Below are 21,482 nucleotides of genomic sequence, written 5' to 3' on the forward strand. Positions count from 1 at the left end.
TTTAATGGCTTCTTTTTAGTTGCCTTCTTTTTATCCCTAGAGGTTTGCATTTCTTCACTTTAAAAGAAATCTTTGTTTGATTGTTTGTTTATTCTTTAAATGAAAGCTGATATTTTTATATAATCGTATGACTGGGAACCAGAGTTTTAAGAAAGAGACAAAGAAACTTCTGGTAAAAATCATGACAACTGGCAAGGCGTTGCAGGAAGACTCCCAATCTTCCCAGGCTATTTCCAAGGTACTACTAATACTATTATGATACAGCAGTATGTAGTAGTAAGATAGCATATATTGTAAAGAATATACTGTATTTCACTAGGATTTCAATGACGCCATGATCTAGAAGTGTTAGAACAGCTATACACTTTGTTTCAATATCAGTTAACAGTTTTCTGGTATGAAGATGTTTCCTTTGATTACAGCAATTATTGCTGGCTGCAATGAAAGGAGAGAAATACCTCCTAAAACACTTCTAATATAGCCCTATCTGTACCAGCTCTTAAAAATATTGCGTGTGTAAAAGATGTGACATGATATATTCTCACTTCAAACCAGAATGATATGTGTTTTTGACACCGATGTAACACATTTTTGCACTGAAGGTGTGAACTTGAGTGGCAGGAGGTTTGAGCTTTTGAAGAGTGGACAAGGTCTGTCTAAGTTACATGGCAGGGACTCCACAGCCACCGTTTGTCTGATGGGAGACCAAGCTCCAAACGTAGTTTTTGAAGCAGCCAGTGTGAAACAATTATTTCATGTGAAACATGCCTGAGAATTTGGTTTCGAATGGCAGGCAATGGTTTTCATGTGGCCCTGCTCTGTGTTTCAGCCCAGTGTACACGAACTGCCTCTTTCCTGCAATTTCTGAAACAAGTTTCTGTGCAGTGCCTGGTCTTCCACTTGCTGCATTTTTAAAAAATGAAATTAAACACAGGGCCCTATTCAGTCCAAAACAACCCCTGCAGCTGGTACTGCCTGAGCTCTGTGAGTCACTTGTGCTCTGAAGATATTCACACAACTCTTAAAGGAAAAATATCCCCTTTCTGGTAGCCATGGAAGAAGCTATTAGACATAATGATAATGCTAACCAGCAGAGCTGTTCTCTGTCACAGCAGAGAAAGTCATGCTTGTCCAGAATATCTATTTCTCCTGGGCCTAATAGGGCAGCAGAAAGTATTTTTTCTTTGCCAAGCTTGAGTAAGAGAAATATTAACAGATCTATTGCATGATCTGGTATTTCAACTACCCCTTCTGGACCTAGAATATGGAGAAGTATGTGGATGGAAGAAGCAATTTATAAGGCTTCATAGCAAGAATCTCTCAAGAATTAAAAAAGGGGAGTCATCCTGCACGTATTTCCTCTGATTTCTGGGAGCATTTTAAAGGAAGAAGAGGGATTTGTGATTTACCTCCACTGAAGCCAAGTGGGTTTTATGCAGTTTTAATTTCCCATATTCTCAAGCGTTATTCTGCACATTTGTGAGAGAAAAACGGAGGTAGGACTTAATTGTGGAATTAAATAATAAAATTTAAAAAATACAGAATGATGGAAAGATTAAGGTGTGAGGGGTACTCTGATGGTCCTGATACAAAGGGGATTCCCTTTTGTCTTTCTGTTTGAGAGACAGCTTGTTCCCAGAGCTATGATCCAGACAACTCCCTAGCCTGCAGGAGCTTGCGTGAATTTCAGAGATTTCTCACTGAAAGCAGCCTGCATTGGAGTAAGCCTAGTAAAAATGCATAACAGGTTTTGGAGTAGATACCAAAATAACAAAGGGATGTTATTTAACAAGGCAAAATAACAAGGGACGTAGCCCAATTTCAGACTGATTAGGATTAAAGAAGAACAAAACTAGTGTTGAAATAATACCAGTTGCAGAGGTCCAAATATACCTCTACTTTAGAAAAACAGAAGTTGAGCCTATTCTACACGAACCACCTGTGGGAGGCTGTGGTTGAAGGAAACAGGTTATTTGTTCTAGATGTCCTTACTCATTTACAAATATAGTATGTGGCAGTTCAGAGCTTTTAAATTTCTTTGTTGACACATTTTTTAAGATGAGTGAACTTAGACCAAAAGGTGAGGATGCAAATATTTAGTCATTCTAGGAAAATGTTACTGCATTTTCATGCAAGTTCTATTTCTGCTTCTCTGGTGTGCAGGTGTTTTGAACATTGATACCAGAACTTGCTATGGCAAGTGAGCAAGTAAAAACATATTTATATAATTCCATCTGGGAAGTTTTCTGCAGTAAAGTTCAGGCATAACTTGGTAAATTACACTACAGTTTAGACCACTTACTACCAATTGCATAATACAGTGTTTAATGCCATGTTCTGTTTTTCTTCTCTAATGATGGCTTGAGTAATTTTTAGCAATTTGACATTTTTTTTGCATGGGAGATAGGAACATACAGCTCAACAGGAAATGTGTTTGGCTCCTTGTCTTCCTTAATCTCCAGAGAAATAGGTCCTCAACCTTCAGCTAATTATTTCACAACTATAGCTATTTAAATATGTTTTAATTAGTGTTTACATTATTTTAGTCCCAAAGGCCTTTGGCAAGATTGTTTAAGCTGCTGATTTCTGCAACCCTGATTTAGCAAAAATATTTAAGCATGAGTTCAACATGAAGTATACACATAGTCCCAGTGAGGTAAATAACTTTGTTTAGGGCAGCAGCGCTCAGACTATAGTAAATATGCCTTGCTCTCTAAAGAAGATGTTAGATCCCTGATCTGTGCCCACTGGCAAAATGCTGGGACTGTTAGTGGCCAAAATAATTGTGTTTGGAGTGTTTAGGACACCACAATAGCCAGCTCAGCTCAAGCAACTGCCTGGTGAAACCGTGGCTGTGGCTCACCTGTACTGCCCAGTGCAGAGCTGTTTTGAAGTCTTTGTCCACCAGAGTCAGGTCTGCTCCCTTGTGCAGCAGAGTCTGGGTGTGCTGGGGCCTGTTGTGGAAAGCAGCCCAGTGAAGTGAAGTCATTCCCTGAAAGCCACAAACCAGGAGAGCAAATAATTGTCACTCACAGAAGTGCCCTTCAGGTCTTGGTTAGATAAGCTAGACAGTTCTGAAACCATTTGGGACTGACAGACTTCCCTCTCCCTCTTGATTTAGAATAATTAGTAACAGCTTCTGAATTAATGAAGTTATAAGGGGGAACCAAACAATTAGCTTTTTGGAATTATTACAGAAAATGGATACAAATATGAATGCTTCTTTCATATGTGACTATAGTCTGTTATAAATAATGTGTGGTCAGGACCACAGCAGTTATGGGATGGTTCCTCACTGCTCAGTTTGGAGGACCTCAGTTTGGAGTTTGTGAGAAAAGCCTGTTTCAGACTGGTGCTTTGACATGACATAGTGTGATGTTTATTTTAGTCCTTATCTGTGATCCAAAATAAATATTATAAGCTAGTATTCTAGCTGGCTTTAATCAGCAAGCTAAGGAACTGGCCCAGTGATGTCAACAAAAAAATTCACAATATAAACATATTTACTGTTTAGGGAGAAAGCAAAGCAAATGATAAGTTATTGACTTGCATTTTCATTCCATCTTAGCTGTGTTTGGCTTTGGTAGATCAGAGAATTCATGGCCTGTATTTGCACCTTCATCATCATTGTTATATACACCTATATTTTACTCTACATCCATATTAAAGCTTTTCTGTATGAAGTTACTCATTCAATGTGTTTCTTAAAAATTGCTAGTGTTGTTCAGATGTTGTAACGTTTTACTTTGGTCAGGTGTTGTTTACTGTCTCTTATCAGGGAAAATGCATTTCAAGGGTCTTGCCTGGTTTCCAAAATGATAAAAAACAGAAAACATAGAATGGAAAAGAAATTAAAACTTGACATAGAACCCCATAAAACCAATTGACAACAACTCAGGGAAGGCATGAGCTATAAAACATTGATGCAGAGAGCTTATCAGTGCATTAATAGTGGAAGTTGTAAGCAGTGATTTTCTAATTAAAAGCTTGAATGCCCTGACATTAATTTCTCTCACACATCAGGTATCTTATAAGGCTTTTCAAGTCCCCAGATGGCTTAAGCATAGGTGATGACAAAATAGAGCAGTTAAACAAAAGCAGTTTTGGTTTTAGTTAGGGTTTGCAAAGCTTAATCATAGGAGTTTTGGTTTTGTAAAACCAAAAACAAGGGTAAAATCCTGCCCTAACTGAAATTAATGGGAGCTCTACCATTGACATCAGTAGACCAAAGTTTTGACCCAAGAGACTTAGTACTGTTGATGGACACTCGGTATCTGTGAGTGCTGTGAAGTGAGGCTTCAGTGAAGTGATTTCCACCTGAGAAATGTGTCCTCACCCCTCGTCCTGGAGAGCAGGAAAAATCACTGAAAGAGGAAAAGCTACAGTGTACCAGGCCAGCTTTCTGTTATCCACTCTCAGCCTGTTGATATGGACAAAAAAAATCCCTGAAAAATCAACTTTCTCTCTGTTTCTGCTGTGGTAGCCAGCAGAGTCAGCTGTAATATAAGAGTGTGAGAACTGTGGAACTGTGGATAGGGATCAAAGACCTCTCTAGTACAGGTTCATAGCTCAGAGAGGTCAGCAGCAGATGCTTAGGGAGAAAATATAAGAAACAAGGCTTGATGATATACAGTCACCTAACATTGGGTAATCAGGCTAAAGACTTCCTATGACACCCAGACCTCCACAGGGTAACACATTTTTTGAAAATGTGATTCTTTTCATTTTCTTTAAAACTGCTGTCTGATAATTTCTGTAGGTGCCCCATCATTTTAGATGTAGGAACCAGTTAATAAGAATTCTCTTTTCATCTTTATGCAGTTTGCAATGTCATGGACTTGTATTATATCATCCGTCTGACATAGTTGCCAAGCTGAAAGTACTATTGTAGTTAGTTTGTTCCAGTTGTTAGCCTGCCCATGGAAGAAAGCTACTCTACAACTATTGCTATCTTTGTAGTCCTTTTCTGTTCCTTTTCTTGTATATCCTTTTTCAGATTACAGCCGACATTTGAGGTGCGGGTGTACCAAGGGTGTCCCAAGGATTCAGACAGAGCATAATGCTGCTTCCTGTTTTGTTCTCTATTTCTTTTCTAATAATGCATACATTCCACGTGCCCTTTCAGAGCACCCAACTGAGCAACGAGCATTGAGCTGGTTATAGCAGCAGCTCACATGTGTGGGCCTGTTGCAGCAGGCAATGGCTGTCTAGCCCGCACCCATCTGATTTGTGCATGGCATCCTTGAGTGGCATCTGTAGATAGGCTATTGTTTGTGAGAGGAAGCATGAGAGTGATATCAGAACTATCAAAGCTGAAGATCCAGCAGAATATAGTACTAAAGGTGAGACAGCCAAACAATTGCACATTTATAAAAAATAAGGAGCAACAAGGGACATAAAAAGAATAAAACCAAGAAATGGCTGTGGGAAATACAGTGTGGCACTTGTTTTGTCCAGATTTGAGGTTTTGTCAGGGAATGTTTCTTCACATTGTCATTTCATAGGATTCATAAGTAAAGCCACAGAAAGACACAGTTGTGGAAACTATGAAACCTCCAGATGTATTTCTTACTGTTTACACGTTCATGTGTTTGTTGGGGTGTTACTCTCAAGTGTAAGATGGGAAGACTGAAGTGTTTTATTTATGCCAAGAGAACAGCTCTATCAGCTGAAATCATTTGTGAGGATCCACATTTTTCAGCAAACATGAATATTCAGGGATTAGTACTGACACTTGAACAAATATCTTCTCAGTGCCAAATGACAGTGAGCTGGACTAAAAGTTCCAAATTGCATGTAGTGATGCATTACAGCAAAACATTACAGCTTGAAATTAGGATTCATGGTTCCATGTGATTCATTAGCAACATAATTCTACACCAAGACAAATTATACATCTGGTTTAAGTTGTTGTGAGCAGGGTCTGCAAACCATCCAGTGGATGAGGAAGGTTCATGGGAAGAGGGAAAATGAACAACCCTGTGGCGGTTCTGGCACCATGGAGAAGAGACACATCCTTGAGAAATTGTTCGAGTGAAGGGAAACATATGAAAAGACATCCAATGTCTCTTTTGTGTCTCAGCTTTTCTATTTGGAGAATAATACATCTGGGACATTAACAGTCTCCTGTCTCTACTATATATATATCTTCAGGGCACAATTCTTTAAGGATCAGAGGATAGCATAAAATTTTGTAGCTCCATGGCTGTTCTGTGTAATGCCAGCTTTCCGATATTTTTCTTGAGAACAGTAATTTAATGATGGGATGATTGGTAAAGGTGAAGATTTAGTACAATGTCTAACTTCAGAAGAATCAAAAGCAATTAATGTCTTGGTAAGTGAGTCAGGAGACTGATTCAAGGTACCTCATAGTTGGTGGTATCTGGAGAAGGTTTATTTGCCTCAAGGTGCATCATGTATAGTAGGAAAAATGAGATAATGCTTTGCAGAGTTCAGCAAAAGCATTACAGAAATTTTTGACCAGTGCGTAGTCTCATCATAAAATTGATAGTACAGTGAACTCTTTCTGAACAGCATGACTTGTATCCCCCAGAGCCTGGGACTGTGACTTGTAGCACAAACTCACTCACCTCATTGTCCTGATGATTAATTTCACCAAGATTTGACTGCTGCAGAAGCACATTCAGAAGCCTGCAGAAGCAATGACATAATCAGTGTGTGCTGCACTCCTGACTAAACCTGAAAAACTGACATTTTTTGAAAAGTAAAACATGCAATTTCAAGAAAAATCAGTGTTAGTGATGGGCACAGGTCAGAATCTTAGTTCTGAGCTTTGTCATACTAGAAAAGCAAATAGGACTTCATGGCTTACTGTAACAACACAAGTTTAGTGCTAGGAATTAAAAGCAGATCCACTAGGAAGAATTGTGCTTATTGCCAGGCTAGAATCAGAGTATGTAATACTATACATGTGTGCAGTTTTTGGTAGCTTAATAATTAATTGTCATCCTGTTTTATAAAGTTTTAAACAAATAGAAATGCTAATGACCAGTTTCTAAAAGGATTTTTCACTCTCCTTAACTCTTGGAGTAATGAGATGCTGTGTACATGTTTGTGTGTGTTTGTGTATGCATGCATACTAAATATTTACACACACACAAACCGGTAGTATTTTACAAGGTCTGTGTGTCTGCTGGGATAGGTCCATTGTATGGTATAAAATATAGCAATGCATTGGTTCACATTTTATAGAATATCAGACTACAAACACTCCCCTCTGGTGGAGGGAACAGTTACAATAAAATATTTACATGAAATATTATTCAAGTGCAATAATATTTTTAACACTGCATGAATTTTGCTTTTCTTTTCCTTTTGGTATCTTATGAAGATGTTCTGAAATTACTATAGGTTTGGCAAAGATGGTTGTGTTTTATAGTAGCATGCTAAGTGTTTGAATTGTATATATGGGTGGACCATGGAAATGAAGAGGACCATCCTGTCACAGGCTGTAACAAAGCCACATAGCATAGATTTAATGTGAATGTACAGTTCTTACGATTCTAGCAAAAGGAAAGATATATCCTTAGTGGATTCTGAGATAAGATCATAATGCAAATCTGTGGCTCATCTGAAGGTGTGAATTTGATAGAAACCTTCAAAACATGGACAATTAAAAAAACATGCTGTTTTGCAAGGACAAGATGATGAAGTGTCAAGGAGGAACTCTGATAAATGCACAGATAATGCACACTTAAATGTATATAACCATGCATTTTTTCCCATGCACAGGAAACTGAATGAAAATATTTTGTTGCTTTTCATCAGGACAATCTTCAACAACTTCCATTATGTTTTCTGTATTGAACTGTGCTTAGGTGTGTGGATCAGATCAAGCTAAGAAATTATGTTGCATGACAAATTTGTTCCCCCCACCCAGTAATAAACAACTAGATAATATAAATTATTAAAAGAAAGACATTTACAGTTGCTTAGGCCTGATTTGGGCACTTCTGCCGGTGAAAAGCTTATCCATTGGTAACGCAATCTTCAGGTGCCAGAAGTCCAAATTTAATTTTTTTCTAACTAGAATATACCTAAAAAGGGTGAAGACTGGGCAGATCCCAGTGCTTTGCTTGGATTTCAAATGCATTTGCATATGGATACAAATACTTGTAAAAAAGGGGTGTTATACCTCCTCTTCTGGATCACACAACGAATGGCATAATGGAGTCATACTATAGGAACTCTGAAAAGGATGACATTTTAGGATTGCTGTGATTAGTTTGGTAATAATTTGTAAAAAAGAAGAGACATTTTGTGGTTGTTTGGCACAATGACTCAGAATCTCAGAAATTTAGTATCTGAAAACAGGTCTGGGTAAGAACGTACCGGTGAGCAGAGAGAGAACCATAATATGCTTGTAAAACACATTTATCACATAGTTTTATATTTTGATACATGGTTCTGTAGTTTAACCTCAGATATAATCAATGAAAAAAGTCTATGTGAAGGAAATCTCATTCTCTGAGTGTAAAACCTCTATCCACAACAAACTTTGGCTCACTTACGTCCTTAGAATATTATGACAACATAAGTGCTACCAGTCAAATATGTAGATATTCAGCCATGCAGCTGAGATTTCTCTGATACCTACTCTTAAAGGCATAGATCAGGAAGTCCATGTATTCTTTTTCCACCTTTTCTCTTAGGCTCTGTGGAATGCACTGAAGTACATAAATCAATACATAAATTGGCTGATCACCATCTCTGTCTTTCATGTGGTCAATGTGCTGCCTCTAGCGTATTAGGTTGTAGCAGCAGGCTGCCAGCTTTCAAACTTGACTGAAAAAACGTTTCATAGATGGCTACTGCATATACTTCTTTGGCAACTATATGGGATTCAACACAGTGACAGCTGTGATGGAAAAGCCTTCCACTCAGTGCTCCAGGCATGTCTTGGCATGGGGCAAATCCAGAGACAAGACAGAGGAAAAGGAATTGAGCAACTAGAAACTCCTGTGCAGAGCAAAGGTTTGCCCATATCCATGGACAATGTGAAAAACATTTAGGGAACTCTGTGTGCTGCTGGTAATGTAGATTACCATTCCCTTTCAAGTAGCAGCATGTGCAGTGTTGTACAAACATTGCCTTCTTTCCGTGGAGGCTTTGCTTGATAATAGTGACTTGTACTTTTTCAGAAACCTCAAACCATATTCTCCAAGTGACGCATGAAAAGCAATGATAACGTGAAAACTGAATAAAGCTGTTAAAAAAGGCTGAAGAGCAAGTTCAGCAGAAACACACAGAGGTCTGGGCTGGTCTGATATGGCAACAGTGGCAAAACTGCAGACTCAGTGATTAAGTCACATGAGCATTTTGCATGTACTGAATGTTTTACCTGTCTCTAATGCCTTCCTATTCCTCCAGACATGATTTACTTAGGAGAGTTTTTTGAGTGAATTTTAGATGTACAAATCAAAATTTGTTAAACTTTCCTCTTACCATAGGCTGCAATGAGACAAAGAGGATCTTTCTTAAGACTCCTTGTGAAGACACTCTGTAGTTGTTACTCCACCTTCAGTAAAAGTAGTTAAAAAAGAGCCAGTCCACCAAACCTCTGCTTCCCTTTTACAGTAGGGACTCTCAGAGAGGTTGTTGTGTGGAAAACTTTTCTCACATTTACTGTGCTACTTGGAGCAGAAGTCCAGGGAAGGAGCTTCTTGTAATATGTCTTGTGGAGAGGTGGGAGAAAGGTAACTGGTCAAGGGAAACCCAGGGCTTCAACCTCTCTCATAATTTTTTTTCCTCTCCTGCTGTTGTGATCTTAAACTTGGCTCCACACTTTACTTGGCCATATATCTCTGTTACACAAGTGTTGTACAATGCTTTTCCTTCTCTCTACCCTCTTTATGATAACCACTAAACAAAGGAACAAGTCACAAGTGTAATTGTCACAGCTAACCTTCCTGACTCCGGCTCCCCTTTGGGCTGGGTAGCTTGTGTTGGTGACTACCTGTTGAGATTCAATCAGCAAATGCTGTTGGAGCCTGGGACATACCTCACATCAGGCTCTGCAGTAGCAGCATGTAGTGGCAACCTCCCATTTTTGTCGGGTATGTTTTGCTTAGCACCGTTTCTGAGCAGGCTGACACAGCCTTCCAGCCAGCCCTAAAAAAGAAATTAGAGCATGTCAAAGAGGAAAGTGAAATGTATCAGGCCAGATATTTGTTTGGTGGTTCTGGCATCTGTGTGTGACTGTAGCTGTTTCTGCCAGCAGAGGAACTGATCTTTTGTTTCCGCAGTGGAGGTCTTGCAGCACTGAGAGCAGTTCCCCCTTTGAAGTCCAAGCCTCAGACTAGCTAGGTCATTCATTTCTGTGATAAGGTGTTTTCTTTACACTGCATTTTGGGTTTTCTGCAGCTGTGGGCAAGTACCAACTGAGTAAACAGTGATTAAAAACCTGCTAATTCCTAGATCACTAGCAAATGCTATGCATATTCCTGCATGTGGATTTAATTACGCTAGGTTAAACCAAGAACATGAGCACTTAATCTCATTTCTTTTATGAGATTTTAACAGGGATGACAAATCAATAGTAAAAAGCCTTTGAGTGTGGTCATATAAACATTGTTGCAGCAGTTTGAATTAGTGACAATGTTAGGCTGAAAACAGCACCAGAACAGATGGGATGAATCAGTTCTTGGGCTAAAACCTTCTATTGATCACCTCAACAGAAAAGCAAGTAAACAATCTGGTTGTGACTGCATAAATCTTTCAGTGTATACTTAAGTCCCAGGGAAAGCAAACATGTGTTTTAGTGTTTTGTTCAAACCTCAAACCAATGGCTAAAGACTGTTCCCTCCTGTATGAGCTACATTGGATTTGGATTACCCGCATTTATAGGGAAAAGGTGTGGAATGATGGAATCAGAACATCCCTGTTGCAGCCTCCGGTGGAAGTACAAGACCATTGAATTCTGCATGTGATTATGACTGTGGAGCTCTGCTGAATTCTGTTCTCTGGACAGACATCACAGTCAAATGTTCTCTAGACCTCTGATTATATCCATCACAGAAACAGAAATGGAAACTTTGAAGCCTGGGTGGTTTAAATCTCTTCCAGTCATTTCTTTTTTTCCAAAGAATATTTTTTCCCCTCTGGGAAAAGAGGAAGGAAAAAAGGAGCATGACACTAATTATGGGATTTTTTGAAAATATCTGGCAGGGGAAATGTTTATTCTCAAGTAAGTGGGGCATGCTCCTTGCACTGAATGAGACTGCCTGTTTTGTTATTTTCTACACTTATTTTCTGGCTGAATATTGCATAGCTGAGCAGAAGCATTGTTTTTATCCTGAATTTGCAGGAAGAAACTAGATGCAAGGGATGTGATTTATTTAGGTTGCCACATTATCTGTTTAAATGCACTGGTGATCATCCAGCCATAACTCATACTATGCAGCATGGGTGAACATGCCTTCCTCCTTTCTGTCCAACTAATAATGGAAGCCCATGGTCAACCCCTCTGCCCAACTAACTTGGTCTCCATCCTCTCTCTGAACCCTGAATTCCCTCCAGCCAGGAGTAGAAGACTAAGGAGAAAATGACCATCCTTGTGTGCTTCAGACAGAGAGCACCACATCTCCTTTCCCAAGCTTTACAATGGTGTGTCTGTCCCTACTGTCACTTGCATGTGGGCTAATTGGGCGATGGGGTTGCTTATGATCTGAGTATCTTCACTGGCACCTGCGGCACCTTGAACTTAAGTTCTTAACCTGGTCATCTGAGGTCCAGCACTCTAGTGAAAAAAAGCAATGCCCTGGCTCATGTGGTGTGCAGGAAAACATGCCAGCTGTCCACCAGAATTTGAGATAGGAATGCCCTCTCTGGAACATAAATATCTGATGCTGACAATGGGAGCAGAGAAGTTAATCTGCATATTAAGAACAAGAGGGGACTTTCCAGTGTACAGAAACAAGTAGGTTTCTTGAAACCATGCAGAGGATGCTGGATCTAGTGAGATCCCCATACCATGCACTGTTTTACAACCTGAAAGAGAGAAAAGACACTCTGACAGGAGTGCTGATCCTTTTCTATTAATCATTGTTTCCAGCTTTGCATTACAGTAAGGTTTACAATTTCACTGTTGTCTAGAACCAAATGTTTTGTCCTTTTTTTCTTTCTGTAGTATAAACAGAAATCTTATTTGGTCTGCACATTTACTCCATTCACTCCATCTATCTTTCCACCCTTCTCCCCCACATCTTGGTACCAGATAAGTTGCCAGAGATAAACTGGTACGTCCACAAGCATCTTGAGTATTAAGATTGGCTCCCATCTTCAACAGAAGCTTCACTGTATCAACCTGGCGTCCTGATACAGCATGCATCAAAGGTGTGCAACCTGGGGAAGAAAGTCAAACGTTCTTTTACAATTTTTATTTTGTCAAAGCCATAAGATAGAGATATTTTCTTATTTGGTAATGTTAGCACTGGCAAATTAACAAATCCTTTCTCTGACAACTGTCCAGCAGTTGTACTCAGCTTTTTGTAGGCAGGAAGTAACTACTGTGCCAGTTACTGACCACTGATTTTTAAAAAGAGCATGATTTCATCAGCAAAACCCCTGCCTCATTAACTCTGCTTTTGGAGGGAAAAGTGTTTTTCTGTTGACGAGCTCCCAGTATGAACCATTGGTTTTGTACACCATTTTGGAGGCTGATATTTTTCAGAGTGACTAGCAGCCAGATGGTGCTTGGCTAATTTTCTCAAACCCCAGCTTCATTCTGTCTCTGTGTATTCAAAAGATTTATGAAATCAAGCCCTGTCCCGTGCAAAGGTGTATGCGTGTGAGTTGATGCTTTATGCAGACAAATTATTTTAAAGACTGGATTTGCTCTAGATTATTTTCTTTTCTGTTGTCATGAGAACTTTTTTTTTTATATTCTGAAAACAGTTTCTGTGCTGGAAAAAACATGAAAACTACATTCAAACCTAATAGTCAAATTTCATCATGAAGTATTATGATATCTTCTAATTATTTCCTCTTCCTTTCTGATTCCTGCAGAATCTGACAAAGCAATTTAAAATGACTGAGCTGGGAACAAACATGAATATTAGAAGCTATAAAACTATTAGAAACTTCACACACAACTGAAGAATAATTATTCTTACTGGATTCAATGAGACTGCTGAGCAAATGCATGCTACTCAACGTGAGGTTATGCAGACTCTGCTATATGTGCAGGATATGAGCCATATGTTTTGTCTTGCAAGACTGGTCTTTAGTTACATTTGTATGTACAACCTAGTAAACAAGTTTATTCTGGAGCTGAAATACTTCCATTTGCTGATCAGTCTATCTCTACCCACTGCCCTTCATACTTAGTCCCTCTCCCATTATAGATGTGGATTGAGAACATTTCAGCCTGATTATGCATTTTTCCTACTGACCAGTAGAAGTTTTAAAGATAACAGTTAGGATTTCTAGTTTAAAGTTAGGAAAAATTGGTAACTTGTTAAAAGCTGATAAGGATTAGAATAGCCAGTGTTCATATGGACCCTTTAAAAGAAGCTGAAATAAAAAAAAATACTTTTAAATAAACAAAGTCTTCCTTGAGAGAAGCTTCCAGAGATCTGTGGCTCTAATTCACTTGGGAAATAGATGCAACGGACAACGGACAACGGACAACGCTTTGTAATAACAGTAAATAGTAACCTGAATGCAAAATGAAAAGTCTCACAGATAAAACAGATTATTTAGATCATTGCACATTGTACAACCAACCCTTTAGCAAACAATTACTTGACAAAATCATTCAAACTGTGTCTGTACACATATTTTTAGAGTGCAAAAGACTGGAACCTTCTACTCTACAGATTTGCAGAATGTATAGCATTTGACTTTGATAAAAAATATTCTTTTTCCTTCCCTGAAATGACATCAATTTCTCAGCATCTCCCTAAAGAAGATAAAACAGATTAATGATAAAGTACTGTCTGATTATAGCAAAATTTATTTGTATCCATATAAAAAATCTTACAATGGGAAAGAAGTATCCAAAATGAGCATTTCCAGTGGATGTTCCAAAGAATAACTCAAATTTCCCATATCCTGCTACTAAATATAATTTACTGAACACAAAAATCAGGATAAAAAAGTGGAAAATTTAATTGCAAGCTGAAGCAACTAATCCCCTGAGAATAAGCTCAACCTTCATTTACCCTCGCTGTCGCAGCACTCCAGGATGGAAGGATCTTCTCGAATCACTGCAGTTAGTGTGTTCACATCACCATTAGCTGCTGCTTGGTAAACCACAGTCAAGTCAATCTCTTCCGCTGCATCACCTGCAGGGGAAGAGTATGTTCATGAGTAAGCAGAAAGCAAGTACAAATGATTAACAGTGAAAATAATGACACTTATTTCACTGAGTTTTTATGACTGTATAACTTGAGGTTGAACAAAGTGTATCTAAACAGCACTGTGTTTTTTGTTAGTCATCTGAAACTTGTTTTTCATCATAACTTCTTCCCAAAACTGTCAGACATGGACACTGAGAGGACATAAGAAAACTTCTGGAAAGTTTCCACCTCTCATAAGAAATCATACTAACATTAATGTAATGTGACTTGAGAAACAATGAAGTAATAACTGAACTAGCTCATAATATTGCTGGCTACACTTTTATGAGATAGGATGAAACCAGGACACAGGTGTTTTCAGTTTCAGTCTTATCCTTGCACCAGTCAGAAGACTGAGGCCTTTCACTTCCTTTCCTTGCAGTGTCCAGGGGAATTCTCAGGAGAGTGAACTTCTAGCAGCAATGGTTTGTGCTAATAATTCCTGCAAAAAGGAAAGATGGACTATTGCTTGGAACCCAGGAGAGGTTTATTTTGATTGACAATTACAGTGTGAGATATTATTTAAAGCAGATGCCTTGCAGGACCTGTTCCTGAACACTCTTCAAATTTTTGATTCTATAGAAATTAATGTGATGATTCTCTCTCTGCTTCTTTGCTTGTAACTTCCTACCAGACTGGTGATCCCATGCTCCACATGCTTACACCTCCTTTGACTTCAAGTGAACTATTAACCTGTTAACGCCAGGAGTCAGAAGAGTTGATTTTTTGGTGCAGGGTCAAAACTAGATGTGTGTTGTCGGTCACCCACAGTCTCATGTTTAATTTTAAAAAGGGTTTCTGATCTCACTTAACTCAAAAAGAATTACAGCTGTGGTAAGCTGTGCTGTTTGCTGTGGCTTAGAGTCAGAGCTACAGACCATAACATTTGTCTAGCCACTGCACTACCTTGTTAGCAGGAGAAAGTAAAACTGACACCTCAGTCATACTAGAGAGTTGATCAAAGGAAAGACAGATTATGCGACTGATGACTTATCCTTACTGTCATGTCTTCTGGAGATAGTATAACTACATAAGCTGTGCAGAAAAAAGGGAGATGGTCTAAAGATAATTTGAAGAGTTAGTAAAAAGTCTTTTTCATAGTCAAATAATACATTATTATTAACATATTGGTATAACATATTTTAAACATTGTCATATATATTTTTGAGTGACAAAAGGTCTTTAAAGATAGTTTTAAAGTATTAGATGTACTATTCACATTGTGATCAGACGTTGTCACAGCTGAACGTGCATGAGCTCCATGCTGGGGTTTACAGCCCAGTGTAATTCCCCACATGTGACCTTCTCTTCCTGGGATGCAATCATCACTCTCAACTTCAAAACTTGAGTGCCATGGAAATGCAATTAGCTCTTACCCTGGGAAAGGTTAGTCTGTCAAAGCTGGAGCTCTGGTTGTGGGCTTGGGAAAACTGGAAAGCTGATGTTAAATCTGCCTTCACTAGTGCACAGATTTCCTCTCCGTCTCTACCCAACTGAAGAGAATTTAATTTATTTTCTTTCTTCTAGCTTGTCTTTTAAATTACACATTTGTTAAAATTTGTAAGTTAAACATGTTAACTTGATTTTTACTCTGTTAGGGAGTCTATTGCTGAGGGAACTGTTCATTTGGCTCAGAAGTTTTGACCTGTGTGCTTGGGAGAGCAGGAGAGACCAAGAGTCATTGCCTCCTGAGAGTCATCATCAGTGACTAGTATATGAAAAGAAGTGACTTTACCACAGGCCCATTAATCAGATTTCCTTATCATGCCAGATCTGCAGACTGCTCTCACAATTGGTAAACTCAGCAAAGACATGTTAATAACAACCTCAGGTCTGAGCTAGTCCCTTACTCAGAATGGGCTGGGTGGAGGGCAGGGAGACCTCTGTTCATCTCTTGTGTTGCTCTTCTTGCCCAGTCTCTGGAGGTACACAGGAGGTGCCAGCCATGAGCGCTGACACAGCCCCTGTTACAGCTGCATGTGGTAGTTATTATAAGGGAACGGTACAGACAAGGTGCTGCTGGCATTGGGAAAGAAACCATTGGATGTACTGCGACAGACAGTGGATCAAAGGGGCCCTCCTCTCCTTTTATGTATTATGCACGTAAATTTTGTATTTTTTGCCTTTTAGCCTTGTAAGTACTGCTAAATTTTCTTGCTGTGAGTCAGGAACAGAGCAATCCAGCCACAAAAAGAACCTCTCCATGTCCTGAGCAGAGCGGTTGCTTACTCAGAGGACAGGATAGCAGGAAGATGAGGACACAGATGCACACCTGCCTGTGGGTCCCTGACTCTCTCTGACATTTTTCATCTAGCTAAACCCAAAACACCTTCTTCCCTGCACCTTTGCTTGTGCTGGGCTGAATCTGCTTTCCCCAGAGCAATTATCCTCCTGTATGAGGAGAGGAAGCAAAACTCGGATGGATGGATGATGAACAAAGTTTTCCCCGTGCCTGCTCTCACAGAACATGGTCTCCACGCCTTTTAAGGAATGGTGGCGTGAAGCCACATCTAAGATTCACACTTGCCCACCCATGAGTCCTAGCTGCCAGAGCAAGCAGAGGCAGGTGGACCAGGCTGTCACGCTGCTGGCGAGGGTGCACCCATATTGTGCATCTGACATAAAGTAGACTGACACCAATTCCATTTCTGTAGGGTGACATGATTTTAGCTGGGGTGCTTTAACATGACCTGTGTGGCTTTGGGTGGGGGGCGAGGAGTATGACAGATGTGTGGTCTTCTGATGCTTCACATGACAGGGAGCAGGAAATGCCAGGAGGGCTTGAATGTCATTTATGCTGGCAGCACTTGACTCCATGTGACACAACATCTCCCGCTTCATCTTCCTCCAGCTTACCATGTCAAGGAATGAGACTTGGGTGCAAAGCTTTTAGGCCATTTCTTTCTGCAGACACCTTCCTGTACAGAAGAGGAGTGGTTTGGAGAGTGGGTGTTCTGCAGAAGGTGACAATTAGGTATTGAGTGTTTGTGTTCCCCTCTGTGAGCTTACCTTGACGAGGAGCTTGGCTGCAGCTGGGACACTAGCACCACATTGGATAAAGTGATTGTGAACAGCCAAATGCCTGACCCTCCATCTTTAAATGTGTTAGCATTACTTCATTTGTTATATTGCAGTTCTGTAAATGCCAGTGAGAACTGGTGCCATGTCAGATACATTTTACATTTTATTTTGGAAAATTGTGGTGCTGCTGGTGAAAGGAAGCTGTCAGTTAGCTTCAGGAAGGTGGGAGGTCCAATTAAGGGTCTGGATATGGAGCAAGGGTAGGCAGAAACTGCAGTCTGACTGCAGTGGTGTAGAAAGGTCTGGAAAAATCTTGGTGAGCAAAGACCAAATGATATACAGGGTTGTGACATCTCTTGTAGGTAAAATCCTCAGAAAAAAATCAAACTTAAAAGCCCATTTACCTGAAATAAGATGCAGTGTTTTAAAAGCGTGTAATTTCTTTAAGACAAAGTAATTGGTTTTGCTTGGAAAAGAGGGTATATAAAGAAACATGCAGAATGATCACAGGATTCAAAGCAATGAAATTACCTTGATTGCGACATTAATTGTCCTCTGACTCTCCTATGAAGAATGCATGTTTTACACAATCTGCAATGCTGGCACAAAGTGCACGTTAGATGTACGTAAATGCATGTTTTCTCCGGCATTGGTTTTTTAAGGTCTAAATAAATTTGCTGTAGTTTAGTGTACGTGGTCTTGACAATGACTGATTTAGACCTTGCTAAAACACTAAGTTTTGAAAACTGAAGGCTGGATAACAGGATAATTTATGTTCATTGTGAAGAAGAAATATTTATGCATATAATATACTTCCCTCTTTCCTATAAACCTTCTTGTCTCCACCAGCAGCCAAGTGCCTTATGTGACTTCCCACAGCTTGTTGGCAGGACGCAATACTAGGCAGTATATTTGATTTCAGCATGTCAGTGTCAAGGGTCAGCAGGATGTGGATGAGTGTAGTTTTTGTAAGTTGTAACTCTCTCTCTAATATTATGGATTCATTGATTGCTTAACAAAGTAATAATCCCTGTGTGTGCCTGGCTGTGAATGTATCACTCTAGGACTTTGTCCAGCTTCTCTGTTTAAATGGTGAACACTTGAAGCCACGTACAGCACGCATTTAAATTGCGCCAAGTAGTATTAGGAGGGGAGAGGTTTCTGATGTTGTTTGGCTTCTTTAAGTTCCACATTGCTACTGCTGTTATATTGGTAAGTATTACAAGATATTACTGAGCAGTACTGCAGTACTGCAAGTGTTGCAAAGAGACAGTATGATTTTCAAGCCTTGAATGATGTTTTTTCGATCTGTAGCTGGGATAGTTTTCAGATGTGTGTGGTGGAGAAAGCGTTTGTAGGGAAGGTTGTATTATTTTATTGAACCAACAGGTATTGATCTGGTGTGTTTGAAAGCTAGTTTGTATTCTTCCATTGTTATAAACTGCTCCAATGAAAGATATTCCCCTTCTCCTTCCTAAAAATTATTACGCCTGCTTAAATCAGTAATGTGACATTAACATGCTATTTAGATAAAATCCACCATACACTGTACATTTTGAATAGAGATTTCTTTGCATGATAACCAATGAGTTAAGTGTCTCATTACTGTGTGTTGTCTGCTCCTGCTCCCCATCCGCCTCCCATGCAGCTCGCCAGGAAGGCAAACAGTAAGTCACAAATCATCTAATGAGCCAGCATCCCTGCAAGTGGTGGTGGAGGGGAGATGATGAATTTATCTGGAGGGGACCCTCTTGCTGGGGAGGTGCTGTGAGTGGAGTGTAACATGGGGCTGGAGATGATGCTGTACAGGAATATGGGTCAGAGTGGAGAGTGGTCTGGCAGGAGGAGGGGTTGTGGATTAGAAGCAAGGGGAGGTACAGGCAGATGTTGCCTCCCAACTCTTCCACTTCTATCCAGATAAGGTAGCTTGAGTCAGTCATCCCCTGTATTGCTGTCTGCCCCCTTACCTGTCTGGAGACTTGACATCTCATTCCCCTGGCCTGGTCATATTCCAGCCTCATTCCCAACACCACTTCCATTGGCTTCCTGGCAGCCATCCCCATGGCACTGAGTGTGCAAGGTTTCCCCTTTCCTCCCCAGCCTGAGCACTGCTGGGTCAGCCTGTGGCACAGAGCATACTTCTAGTGCCTGCAGAAGGAGACCTTGAGAACTACTGTTTGGAGCTGCAGAAGCTCAGTCAGCCCCATACCTCTGTCCTGTTGGGGACAATGTTCCTTACATCATTTGTGCATGACCTAGGAGCACCTGTCTCTATCCCTGCAGTACAGATCCCACTTCTGTTGTACTTCCCTTTCTCTTTTATCCTTGCTGATTGTATTTTTTGTCTCTCATCACTCAGTTCTGCCTGATGGCTTCTCAGTCTTTCCCACCTACTCAGGGTGGGGTCCCGACTGGGTTGGAATAGGCCAGTATTGTCAAGACTTGCTTCAGCCTTTGAGCGCTATGGTGGCTGAAAGGCAGCCATAAGTCCACTGCTTTACATGGAGTGTATTTACTTTGAGTTCATCAAAGAAGTGTAGGCAAGCACAAAAGCACAACCTGTGAGACCCATCCTCCCAAAAGGTACCGCAGCATCTATCTTCCTCCTGCCCTTCATCTTTTTTCTATAGTCAGCACCTTTGTTGTGGGGCCAGCACAGACATGTCAGCTTGGACACTTTGGAGGTGTGCACTGGAAACTGTAGCCACCACACAAAAATTATTTCACAAGCTGACTTAAAGAGAAATTTGTTACAACATGGATAATCAAACAATGACAGCTTCCTGCTTTGGGAACATAAAACGAATGCCACTACATTCCTTATAGTGGATTAAGTCATAAGACACAAAAGCTTCTATCAGCAAATAAAGACATGAAATTCAACCATTTAACTTAAAAACAGACAACAAAGAGACATTTGTATTTCCATAGCAACCTTACCATGTAGAAAATCTTAATGCCGGGGCTTTTAAATATATCTTAAATTCAGAATTATGGCAATACTTACCTATACAGCTAAGATTTGCTGAAGCAAAGTTGATCACTTGTCAGCATCTAGTCCTTTTAATGTATACAAATGAGCAGACTTACAAAAATCAGCTTTTCTTACATTTTTACTCCTTTTTAAACTGCTGTTTGCTCATATTGCAATAGTTTTAATATATATAACCATAAGAGGACCAATATATAATATAAACAATAAATATATACATACATCTCTCAATGCTAACCATAAGAGCAATCAGATGCTGTTGCTATTCTACTGAAAAATTTAATTTTAAAAATCACTGTAGCAATAGGCTGAAACATCCATGTCTAAAACTGATGGAAGAAATTCCTTCATGTGTAACCAAAACAAATCTCTATGAGAGCTGATCTTTTCCAAAAATTGTTGTTATTAATTCTGTCATGTAATCTTAGTATATTTGCATGGGAAGCATGGGAGGACCATAGGATTTTGAAATTAGTAGCAGGTATCTTACCTTTGTGCTGATCAAACACTGATGAGGAACTGAAATCCATTGTGGTCTATCTCATTATTTACAACAAGACCAGACAAATGCCATCTCCAGGGTTTTCAGGGAAGAATCCCATATATTACAGCGAACAATGCAACGATAGCTGTCGCCAATTTTCTTGTCAGAGAATTAAACTCGCTTTACGGCTGCAGGTTGTTGTCAAGACAAACACATTTTCACTAGCCTAATGGGAATGGTATATTCTGTTTGTTATGGACTCTCTTAAAATGACATCTCTGGAAGCTTAACTGAGCTTCTGAAAAATGTCTAAGCTTCAGCGAGTGAAACTGCCTATGAGCTGCTCTGAGAGATGCTGCAGCTCATCCAGCCTCAGCAGCCGAGCACTGCCCGAAGACAAACAAGCCTTGGAGGGTGAGTGGGACTTGGGTGGCAGATGGAGCATGTGCAGAGCTGCCAGCGCAGGTCGGGTGCAGACATCCTCGCTGTGCCGGCCGAGTGGCATGTGCTGTGCTCAGTGACAGCCCTGCGGGCAGGCTGCCTGTGCTACTGTGCTGTCAGCATGTGTTTGAGGAGGTTTGTGAAATGATGTTTTCAGAGATTACCTATTTCCTGATTTAACTCC

The 21,482-nt window shown here is 39.9% G+C and overlaps 1 protein-coding gene across 1 annotated transcript in view; it reads right to left on the reverse strand.

The window, feature by feature from the left end:
* ANKRD55 (ankyrin repeat domain 55) overlaps window positions 1-21,193 on the reverse strand; it is a 49,384-nt gene extending 28,191 nt beyond the window's left edge. Inside the window, exons 1-6 of the mRNA XM_074812736.1 lie at window positions 20,864-21,193; window positions 14,184-14,306; window positions 12,233-12,363; window positions 10,022-10,131; window positions 6,591-6,651; window positions 2,864-2,992 (exon numbers count right to left, since the gene is read on the reverse strand). Of these exons, the coding sequence (XP_074668837.1) occupies window positions 2,864-2,992; window positions 6,591-6,651; window positions 10,022-10,131; window positions 12,233-12,363; window positions 14,184-14,306; window positions 20,864-20,903 (594 nt within the window). The 5' untranslated portion in view covers window positions 20,904-21,193. The remainder of the gene's footprint in view (window positions 1-2,863; window positions 2,993-6,590; window positions 6,652-10,021; window positions 10,132-12,232; window positions 12,364-14,183; window positions 14,307-20,863) is intronic.
* Between the last annotated feature and the right edge of the window lie 289 nt (window positions 21,194-21,482).

This window comes from Strix aluco, chromosome Z (assembly GCF_031877795.1).
Source record: "Strix aluco isolate bStrAlu1 chromosome Z, bStrAlu1.hap1, whole genome shotgun sequence".
Taxonomy (NCBI): Eukaryota; Metazoa; Chordata; class Aves; order Strigiformes; family Strigidae; genus Strix; species Strix aluco.